Source organism: Orycteropus afer, unplaced genomic scaffold, assembly GCF_000298275.1.
Source record: "Orycteropus afer afer isolate SDZICR_OR568_19922 unplaced genomic scaffold, OryAfe1.0 scaffold00101, whole genome shotgun sequence".
NCBI classification, from domain to species: domain Eukaryota; kingdom Metazoa; phylum Chordata; class Mammalia; order Tubulidentata; family Orycteropodidae; genus Orycteropus; species Orycteropus afer.
In genome coordinates this window covers 4,483,463-4,495,114 of record NW_006921688.1, presented here as the reverse complement: position 1 = coordinate 4,495,114, position 11,652 = coordinate 4,483,463, and the positions used below count along the sequence as shown (strand labels likewise).

The 11,652-nt window shown below is 45.9% G+C and overlaps 1 protein-coding gene across 1 annotated transcript in view; it reads left to right on the top strand.

Annotated features, from left to right (window-relative positions):
- Nucleotides 1-997: 997 nt before the first annotated feature.
- ZC3H12D (zinc finger CCCH-type containing 12D) overlaps nucleotides 998-11,652 on the top strand; it is a 54,207-nt gene continuing 43,552 nt past the window's right edge. The window contains exon 1 of the mRNA XM_042781298.1: nucleotides 998-1,378. Coding sequence (XP_042637232.1) covers nucleotides 1,062-1,378 — 317 coding nt within the window. The 5' untranslated portion in view covers nucleotides 998-1,061. The remainder of the gene's footprint in view (nucleotides 1,379-11,652) is intronic.

Below are 11,652 nucleotides of genomic sequence, written 5' to 3'. Positions count from 1 at the left end.
GTAGTGATACTGCCTCGGAAACCCAAGGAGGGGTCGCTATGAGTCAGGGCTGACTCGACGGCACATAACAACAACAACAATATATTTTGTTTATTCCTTATACTTCTGGATTGTTTATTATCTCTGTATTTTAAAATGCTTTGAAAAGGTGGAGGTCTTTTTGAGTAAAAAGAAAGAGGGACTCAGTCTTTCCAGAAGTTTCCAATTGACTTAATCATCTTTTTCCCCAACATCTATCAGGTTACAAAGCAGCTTTGGGGGCGCAGTGGTAAAGCACTCAGCTGCTAACCAAAAGGTAGATGGTTGGAACCCACCAGCTGCTTTGTGGGAGAAAGATGAGGCAGTCTGATTCTGCAAAGATGTACAGCCTTAGAAAGCCTATGGGGCAGTTCCACTCTGTCCTATGTGGTTGCTATGAGTGGAATTTGACTTGATGGCAGTGGGTTTTGGTGGGTATCAGGCTACAGCCCCCACAACCTGTCCTCATGCACTGATGGGAAGGACCAGCCCTGGTTGAGGCCCTTTTGTCTAGACGTCCAGCCTGGTCTGAGTGAACTGCTAGGGGGACTGAATTGGTGACAGAGCTGAGCTCTGGGGTTCTGGTGATTGCCCTGGAGTTGGGGTGAGTCGCGGCCACTGCACTAGTAAAAGCTGTGTGATTGCATCTGCGGCTCCCAACCACAGGGAGTAACTGAAAGTCCCCAAGAGGACGGCTTCATTGTGATTTCCTGAAAGATAAGGGAAGAGTGAGCATATCACTAAACCCGAACCCAAACTAAACCCCCTGCCATCCAGTTGATTCCGACTCATAGCGACCTCCTGTGGCTTTCCAAGGCTGTATTTCTGGGAATAGATTGCTTCATCTTCCTCCCGCGGAGCAACTGGCGCGTTTTGAACTGCCGACCTCTGGTTAACAGCCAGATGGCTTGCCCACTATGCCACCAGAGCTCCTTAGTTTGCAGAAAACACCTCATCTCTGACTTCTCTCTCTAGCTCATGCCTGTGGGGCTCGGAGCACAGGAAGTCGTTGGGAGAGATCCCCGGGAACGGCGGGATACAGCATGGAGCCCTCGAGCAAGATGGAGTTCTTCCAGAAGCTGGGCTACGGCCAGGAGGACGTGGTCAGGGTGCTGGGCAAGCTGGGTGAGGATGCCCTGGTCAACGACGTGCTCCAGGAGCTCATCCAGACTGGCAGCCGCCCCGTGGCCCAGGAGCGACCGGCAGGGGGCGCCGCTGCACCCCTGCTCATCCCTCGGGGGTCTTGTGGCCCACGGGACTCGGTCCAGTGCCGGCCGGGGACAGACCCTGAAGAGGAGTGTGGAGGCCTGGCCAGTGCCTTGAGACCCATAGTGATTGACGGCAGCAATGTGGCCATGAGGTAGCGTTCTCTCGTCCGTCCATAGGGAGCAGGGTGGGCGGTCCGTTCTCAGGAGCTCCAGTGCGGCCCCTCTTCTCTGCGGTTTGGTCCAAAAGAGCTCTGGGGCCAGTGGATTGGGCTTTCCACCTCTTACAAACAATGTGGCCTTAAGCAGTCACTTAGCCTCTCCATGTGTAAAGTCGTGATAATACCTCTCTGGAAGGAAGTTGTAAAGATCAGGGGTGCACAAAATGTGTAGGACAGAGCAGGTGGCTGTTATTTCACTAATCCCTGAGTAGTGGCCCTCACCTGGGAAGGCATCAGGGAAGTGGGAGGAGCTTATGGTGGGATATGGGAAAGCTAGAACATCTCCAGTTTCCTCTTCTGTGACAGTTAAGAGAATCAAATGGGAAATGTTCCTTTCCTGCGTTGGGAGCCCTCTGCTGGGGGTGTTCTAGGGGGTTGCAGTTCCCCTACTTAAATTTGAGAGATGTGTTTGTCGCCCCTGGTGGCACAGTGGTTAAGCCCTCAGCTCTAACCAGCAGGTCAGCGGTTGGAACCCATCAGCCACTCCATGGGAGAAAGATGTGGCAGTCAGCTTCACTAAAGATTACACAGCCTTGGAAACCCTTGGGGCAGTACCACTCTGTCCTGTAGGTTCAATGGGAGTTGAATTCACTCCAAGGAGTGGGTTTGGGTGGATTTAAAGGGGCTGTAAGAATCCAGCAGGAGAGAAAGTCTGAGAGCGCTTGTGAGAGGCAGCCTGGCTCCTGGGTGATTTGGGCAAGACACTTCTCTCTGGGCACCAATAGAAAGAGGCTTTGGATGCAAGATGATGTTGCTTAAATTGAAGATCTTTCTAAGACTATAGGAATTCTGTGATTCCAAATCAAAACAGCCCAATGTCTGAATAGTAAAAAGAGTTCATCAGAGGCTCTTAGGGGGAGGAAGTGGAACCCTCAGGCCAGTGTTGGACTACTCCTTGGTCTCCTATTCTTGATTGTTCTAAGGAACACATTCTTCACGGGTATTGTTTTATAATTCTGTCTATTATTTGGCCTAAAGGTGGTGTTCTGGTTACCTAGTGCTGCTCTGACAAGAATATACCACAGATGGGAAGGCCTTAACACACAGTTTATTCTCACAGTTTGGAGGCTTTAAGTCCAAGTTCAAAGTGCCAGGCTCTAGGGGCTGGGTGAAAGCCCCTCAACCTTAGGCTTCAGCTCTGCCTCCTGCTCCCGGCCCACTGGAGCTAGAGGCTTTTCTTCACTCAAACAGCTACTGGCTGCTGAGGCTGAGAAGCCCCAAGGTTGACAAATAAAAGACACAGTCCCGATATTACCAAACCACATGACAGGTCATTAATTCAAGTCCACTGAAAGTCCCAAGGTCGGCAGAGTATGGCAGGCTGCTGAACAACGACACAGCTACATGTAGGGTCCGAGCGTCCCATAAATAGAGACTGTTCCCAAAGCTGCTTCTTATATAAGCAGACCACATACCCAAAGCAGGAACTCAGCTGCTCCGATAGATTTCACCATGGAGTTAATTACCAGTCCTACCATGGAGAATAACTACATTCAGCTGCCCAGCCATGTTGACACACAAACTTAACTACCACAGGTGGCCTCTGGGAGTGTCTTCAGTTTCAAGTTAAAAGGTTGTTTCAGGCCAATAGTCTCAGGGATTCCTCTATTCTCTTTCAGGTAGGTAAGTTTTTTTTTTTTTAATTTTGTTCTACTTTTTTTTTTTTTTTTTTTAATTTTCTAACCGGAATTTTTTGTTGTGGTCTTGGTCAGAGTGGTTGGTAGTGGTAGCCGGGTACCATCTAGTTCTTCTGGTCTCCAGTTAGAGGAGGCTGTGGTTCATGTGAGCCGTAGTCCTTTGGACTAATTGCTTCCTGGGATAGTAATTTCTTTCCATCAGGTTCTTATTATTTGGTTCTAGTATTTGCTCTAAGCCCATGTGAGAACTATTGAAGGCTTTGCTTGTTTCCAAAATGCTCTGCAAATCCTAAGTATGGCGATCCTTTCTCACTAATGTGAGTGCTCTCTTCAGCATTCTCTCTAGAGACGAGAGTTATTTAGGAATTGTAGGATAGAGATAAGGTGGAGGGTTTTCTTTTGATGGAAGTCTCTGCTACTTGGAATTCAAAGTTAAACCACCTCCTCTACTTACACATGACCACAGTATATCCTGAGCAAGTCCATTAAGTCTCCCCCTCTACTGTAATTGGTATAATCCCTTCGCTATCTGTGTGTGCTTACAAATGGAAATTATCTAGGAGATTTATTATGAAGAATGTGTCCAAACACCAATGCTTTCACACACTTCCCGCCTATAAAATACTTCAATTAACCAGAATTAAGTGTGTCTCTGTATGTTTGTCTGTGTGTGTACATATATGTATGTTGTTGGCTGCTGCTGGGTCTCCTCTGACTCATGGCAGCTCCATTCACAACAGAAGGAAACACTGCCTGGGCCATCTTCATGAACGTTGGTGTTCTGGTTCCCAAGTGCCGCTCTGACAAGAATATACCACAAATGAGATGGTCTTAACAAACAGGAGTTTATTCTTACAATTTGGAGGCTTTAAGTCCAAGTTCAAAGTGCCAGGCTCTAGGGGCTGGGTGAAAGCCCCTCAACCTTGGGGTCCAGCTCTGCCTCCTGCTCCCGGCCCACTGGAGCTAGAGGCTTTTCTTCACTCAAACAGCTGCTGGCTGCTGAGGCTGACAAGCCCCAAGGTTGACAAGTAAAAAGGCACAGTCCCGATGTTACCAAACCACACGACAGGCCATTAACTTAAGTCCATTGTAAGTCCCAAGGTCGGCAGAGCATAGCAGGCTGCTGAGCAATGACATGGCTACGTGAAGGGTCCAAGCGTGCCATAGGCTAGAGACCATTCTCAAAGCTTCTCCTTATATACAGGAAGCAGTCCACATCCCAAAGGCAGCTACTCAGCTGCTCATAGTAGATTCCACCATGGAGTTGATTGCCAGTCTCATCATGGGGAATACTCCATCCAGCTGCCCAGCCACTCAACCAGACCTAGCCAAACTGACACACAAACACAACCATCACAGTTGGTGTCCATTGTTGTGGTTACTGTATTCTGAGTGCCTTCTGATGGAGGGGCCCCCTGCCAGCACTGTATCATAACAGTGTTCTCTTGTGAGCCATGGGGTTTTCATTGGCTAATTGTCAGAAGTAGATTGTTAGGCCCTTCTTCCTAATCTGTCTTGGACTAGAAGCTCTGCTGTAATCTGTCCATCATGGGGGACCCTACTAGTAGTTGAAACAATGGTGGCATAGCTTTCAGCATTGCAGTGACACTCAAGCTACACACACTTATGTTTACATACATACAAACATCACCTCTGCCACCTCCTGAGTCACAATGGTTGGGAAAAAGGAAGAAATTACACAAAGACCACATGGTAGCAAGACTTAATTTGTTCCTTTCCAAGACAAGTTCTACAAGAGAGTTGGAGCCTTAGGTCTGGCTCTGTCCCTCCCCTCTTCTGCAGTAACATCTTACTGTGCCCTCCAGTGAGAGTTCCAGTGAACAAATGACAGTAGGGTGCCCCCAGATGCTCCACAGAGAGAAGGCTGCAAAGGTGGGGCTCACCCTTTAGAGAGAATGGGTGATTGAAACCCAACAGTGTGTCTCATTGTCTGTTAAACTGAAAATCCTCTTAACCTTGGAAACCTCTTAACCTTCTGAAAACTCTCCCGCACCGAGGATTTGCAGTGCTGCAAACTTGCTGTTTCTTATTGGTTTCTCTTTCAGATTTTTACTATGGTGAAATACTGATAACATAAAATTGGCTGTTTAACCATTTTTAAGTGTACAATTCAGTGACATCACTTGCTTTGCAATGTTGGGAGGGGACAACACTGACCACTCTACTTCCAGAAGTTTTCATCACCCCAAAGAGAAACTATGAACCAATTAACAGTTAGTGCCTACTTCCCCTCCTCCCAGCCTCCAAACCCACTTCCATGGAGTCGATTCTGACTCCTAGTGACCCTCGTTGGGTTTCCAAGGCTGTACATCTTTACAGAAGTAGATTGCCTCATCTTCCTCCCAGGGATTTGTCATTTGGATGACAGTTGGTGGGTTTTGAACCGCTGACCTGGTTAGCAGTCATGTGCTTTACTCACTGTGCCACCAGAGCTCCTTTTCTCCCAGCCCCCAGTAACCAACCACTAATCTACTTTCTGTCTCTATGAATTTGGCCATTCTAGATATTTCATAGAAGTGGAATAATTTAATATTTGCCCTTTTGTATCTAGCTTATTTCACTTAGCATAACCTTTTTGAAATTCATTCATGTGGTAGCATTTATCAGAATTTTATTCCTTTTTATGACTGAGTAATATTCCCCTGTAGCACAGACCATGTTTGTTTATTCACTCATCTGTTGGCGGACATTTGGGTGGTTTCCACCATTTGGCTGTTGTGAATTGTACTGCTATGAACACTGGTATATAAGTATCTGTGACTCACTGCTTTCAATTGTTTTGGGTGTCTACCTAGGAGTGGAATTGCTGGGTGGTATGGTAGTTCTGGTAGCACAGTGCCTAAGGCACTTGACTGCTAACCAAAAGGCTGGCAGTTCAAACCCACCAGCCCCTCCTCGGAAGGAAAGTTGGGCAATCTACTTCCGTAGTGATGCTGCCTCGGACACCCAAGGAGGGGTCACTATGAGTCAGTTCTGACTCGATGGCACATAACAACAACAACAACAACACTTGTAGTTCTATGTTTATCCTTCTGTGGAACCACCGTACAGTTTTGTTCTTTATGTTTGAAGGTGATACTGCTTGTCATGCTGTCTGGTACTGGGGAGGAGTGGAGAGGGGCTTAAAAGTCCAAATGGGACCTTGTGTCCTTTCTTCCCAGAGCAGATGATAAATGCATCTTTTATTGGCAGTAGCATACTCTAGGATGCCTGCGGCCGATTCTGGCTCTGTCCTCGGGAGCCTGGGGCAGCCTGTGCCTTTGCTCACAGAGAACAATGGCCAGGCTTTTCAGGGACAGTTTTTCTTTTTTTCTCTCATCCTTGCTACATCCTCACAGACCAAAACCTATTGCTGCTGTAACAAATTAATGCAAACTTGGTGGCTTACAACAACATGATTTAATTCTTACAAGTCTGGAGTTCGTACTAGCATCCAACTCAGACTAAAATCAAGGCACCAGCAGGCTGTGTTCCTTTCTAGAAACTTTAGGGAAAAACCTGTTTTCTCGCTTTTCCAGCTTCTCAAGGCCACCCGAGTTTCTTGGCTGATGGCCCCTTGCTGTTTTCCCAGCTGACAATGGCCTGACCACTTGTGGCTGTGGGGCACTTGAAATGTTCCCAGTGTGACTGAGGAACTGGATTCTTGAGATGTTATGTAATTTTGATGAGTCTGAACGCAAATGCAAAAATGCAGCCACAAGTGTGAGCTTTCCAGCCCACAAGCTGTGCGACCTCAGCGAGTCACGTGGCCTTTTTTGAGCCTTATTTGTACAATTAAGGGATTGGACTAAATAATTGTATTTTATTTATTTATTTATTTGTGATTTGGGTGAAAATTCACAGAGCAAATTGGTTTTCCATTCAATAATTCATGTACATTTTGTTCTGTGACATTCTTTGCAATCCCCACAATGTACTGCACTCTTCCCACTTCCTCTTGGTGTTTATCTTTCTCCTCCTGTCCTCTCCCTTCCTGCAGCCTTAGCGCTATCCCCGGGCAAATGCTGCCCTTTTGATCTCATATGGTTGATTGTTCTAATGAGTGCACACCTTCCTGGTGTTACTGTTCACCTTACAGGATTGCCTATCATTTGGATGACAGTTGAGCCACGGGGTGAGTTCAGTTCTTGGCTTGAAGGGGGTCTAAGGACCATAGTCTTAGGGGTTTCACCAGTCTCTATCAGACCAGTAATCCTGGTCTTTTTTAAAACTTTGAGTTTTGTCTCACATTTTTCTCCCATTCTATTTGGGACCTCCTATTATGATCCCTTTCAGAGTGGTCAGCAGTGGTAGCCAGGCACCATCCAGTTCTTCTTGTCTCAGGGTCATGGAGGCTGGGGTCTGTGTGGTTTGTTAGTCCTTTGGGCTAATTGTTTCCTGCACACTTTTCTTCATTCTTCTTTGCTCCGGATGGGGATAGACCAATAGTTGCACCTTAGATGGCCACTCACAAGCTTTTAACACCCAAGTTGCTACTCTCCAAAGTAGGATGTAGAATATTGTCTTTGTGGACTACGTTATGTCAGTTGACCTTGATGTCCCCTGAGACATGGTCCTGAGCCCCCATGCCCAGTGACTAATTCCCTTAAGGTGTTTGGCTATGACTAAGAAGTTTTCATAACTTTGCCCCCTGTAGGCTCCACTATATTCATGGATATATTTGCAGCACATATAAATACATATGTTGATGTATCCTCTGTCAAACTTGTATACATCCCAGGGTGTAGTCCCATTTGGCTTCCCACCCCTGGTTAGCTTGAGTGTCTATGTATCCACTCATAGATTATTGTTATTACTGTTATTGCAGGCTTGTATCTGTAATAGTGTTCTGGTTACCTAGTGCCACTCTGACAAGAATATACCACAAATAGGATGGCTTGAACAAACAGGGTTTATTATCTTACACTTTGGAGGTTTAAGTCTGAGTTCAAAGTGCTAGGCTCTAGGGGCTGGGTTAAAGCCCCTCAACCTTAGGCTTCAGGTCTGCCTCCAGCTCCCAGCCCACTGAAGCTGGAAGCTTTTCTTCACTCAGCTGCTGGCTGCTGAGACTGACAAGCCCAAGCTTGACAAGTAATAAGGCACAGTCCTGATATTACCAAACCACACAGCTGGTCATTAATTCAAGTCCATCAAAAGTCCCAAGGTTGGCAGAGCATGGCAGGCTGCTGAACAATGACATGGCTACATGCAGGATTCAAGCATGCCATAAGCTAGAGACTGTTCCCCAAGGCTTCTCTTTATATACAGGAAGCAGACCACATCCCTAAGGCAGCTACTCAGCTGCTCACAGTAGATTCCACCATGGAGTGGATTACCAGTCTCATTATGGGGAATACTCCATCCAGCTGCCCAGCCACTCAACCAGGCCCAGCCAAGTTGACACACAAACTTAACCACCACAACTAGTATTTACCTTTGTGGCCTTTAACACTTGTGCTCCTCCTAGTATCATCCTCTGCCTTGATTATTTTGTGCTGACTTCCCTTGTAGTGTATATCGCCTTTCCCTTCACTCCAGTTAATATGTAAACCAAACTCACTGCCGTTGAATCGATTCAACTCATAAGGACCCCTCCTTCGGTTTCCAAGGCGGTATCTCTATGGAAGTAGATTGCCCAATCTTCCTTCTGAGGAGTGGCTGGTGGGTTTGAACTGTCAGCCTTCTGGTTAGCCTTAGGCACATGCTACCAGAGCTCCCAAGTTAATATGTATGTATCTACCCTTTAATTAGTGATTTACCTTCCCTTCCCATCCCACACTTGGTAACATTTGAGGAATGATTTTTTTTCTGTGTGTAAACCTTTCTTGACTTTTTACAATAGTGGTTTTGTACAATATTTGTCCTTTTGTGACTGACTAATTTTACTCAGCATAATGTCTTCTAGATTCATCCATGTTACCAGGAGTTTTGCAGATTCATCATTATTCTTTAATGTTGTGTAATATTCCATTGGAGCTCTGGTAGCGTAGTGCCTAAGGCACTTGACTGCCAACCAGAAGGCTGGCGGTTCAAACCCACCAGCCACTCCTCAGAAGGAAGATGGGACAGTCTACTTCTGTAGTGATACTGCCTTGGAAACCCGAGGAGGGGTCGCTGTGAGTCGGATCTGACTTGACGGTAGTGTCTTTTTTTTTTTTTTTTTTTTTTCCCATCTGTTAATTATACAGAAGATGGGCAATCTACTTCCGTAGTGACACTGCTTTGGAAACCCAAGGAGGGGTTGCTATGAGTCGGGTCCAACTCAATGGTAAATAACAACAACAACAACAATATTCCATTGTGTGAATATACCATAGTTTGGTTATTCATTCATCTGTTGATGGGCACTTAGGTTGTTTCCATCTTTTTGCTATTGTAAATAATGCAACGATGAACATGGGTGTGCATATATCTGTTCATGTCACAGCTCTTACTTCTCTAAGATATATGCTTAGTACTGAGATTGCTGGTTCATTTTATTTCTATTTCCAACTTTTTTTTTTGTTTTTTTTGGTTTGTTTTTTTTAAGGAAGCACTATACCATTTTCCACAATGGTCGTACCATTTTAGTCCCACCTAGTGTAACAGGTTTCCAGTCTCTCCGCACCTTTGGCAGCATTTGTTGTTTTCTGTTTTTTTGAACTTTGCTATTAATTCTGGGGTGTGGACTAAATAATCTTCATGGAGGGTCAATGAAAAAGGGGAAGGTTGAGGAATGAGGTGGATTGGCACAGTGGCTGTAATGATGGGCTCAGGTATAACAGGGATTGTGAGGCTGGTGCAGGACCAGGCAGGGTTTCATTCCGTTGTACGTGGGAGAGTTATGAGTCAAGAGACTCGACCACACCTAACAGCAACAACAACATGGCTTTTTTACCTCTGACATTCTGGAATGCAAGGTGATTATTTTATGCATGCTTAAAAGATATAAAGGGAGCCCTGATGGTGCATTGGTTAAGTGCTTGGCAGCTAACCAAAAGGTCAGTAGTTGGAACCTACTGCGGGGAGTGGCTCTGTGGGAAAAGGCTTGGTGATCTGCTCGCATAAAGATCACAGACTAGAAAACCATTTGGGGCGGTTCTGCTTTATCCCATGAGGTCACTATGAATTGGAATTGACTTGAAGGCACACACTTGGTTCCACAATCAACATCCACTTGAAGTGGCAGTCAAGAAATCAGACAATATATTGCACTGGGCAAGTCTACTGTAAAAGATCTCTTTAAAGTGCTGAAGAGCAAAGATATCTCTTTGAAGACTAAGGTGCGCCTAGCCCAAGCCATGATGTTTTCAGTTGCCTCTTATGCATGTGAAAGCTGGACAATGAATAAGGACAATCAAAGAAGAGTTGATGCTTTTGAGTTGTGGTGTTGGCAAAGAATGCTGCAAGTACCATGAACTGCCAGAAGAACTAACAAATCTGTCCTGGAAGAAGTGCAACCAGAATGTTCTTTGGAAGTGAGAATAACCAGACTTCGTCTCACCTACTTTGGTCATATTGTCAGAAGGGACCATTCCCTGGAGAAGGATATCATACTTGGTAAAGTGAAGGGTCAGCGAAAAGGGGGAAGGGCCTCAACAAGATGGATTGACACGGTGGCTACAATGATGGGCTCAGGTGTAGCAAGGATTGTGAGGCTGGCTCAGGACCTGGTAGTGTTTTGTTCTGTTGTACAGAGGGTCGCTATGAGTCGGAGCCGACTCAGCGGCAGCTAACAACAACAATGAAGGCCCACAACAACAACAACAAAAATGTGTTATTTCTTATGGGGGAATGTCTCTTTCTGCTCAAAGGTTCAGAGAGAATATGTAACTTTGCCCAAGGTCATAGTAAGTCACCAGGCTGCAGATTCAGTGCTCTTTTCAATGTCCCACATTGTTGTTGTTGTTATTAAGTGCCACTGAGTCATCTCTGACTCATAGCGACCCTATGCTCAGCAGAATGAAACACTGCCCGGTCCTGAGCCAGCTCCACGATTCTTGCTACACTTGAGCCCCTCGCCGCCACCACTGTGTCAATCTACCTCGTTGAGGGCCTTCCCCTCTTTTGTTGACCCTCCACCTTACCAAGCATGACATCTTTCCCCAGGGAATGGTCCCTTCTGACAACATGACCAAAGTATGTGAGAGGAAGTCTGGCCATTCTCACCTCCAGGGAGCATTCTGGCTGCATTTCCTCCAGGACAGACCTGTTAGTTCTTTTAGCAGTCCACGGTACTTTCAGCATTCTTTGCTAACACCACAGCTGAAAAGCATCAACTCTTCTTCGGTCTTCCTTATTCACTGTCTGGCTCCCACATGCATATGAGGCGATTGAAAATACCATGGCTTGTGTCAGGCGCATCTTAGTCCTCAGGAGACATCTTTGGTCCTCAGCACTTGAAAGAGGTCCTTTGCAGCCAATTAGCCCAGTGCTGTACATCACCTGATGTCCTGACTGCTGCTTCCATTGGCGTCAATTGTAGAACCAGGCAATGTGAAGTCTTTGACAATTTCAATTTTTTTTTTTTTATTAGGATTTGGGTGAAGATTTACAGAGTAAATTCACTTTTCATACAGCAGTTCACATATA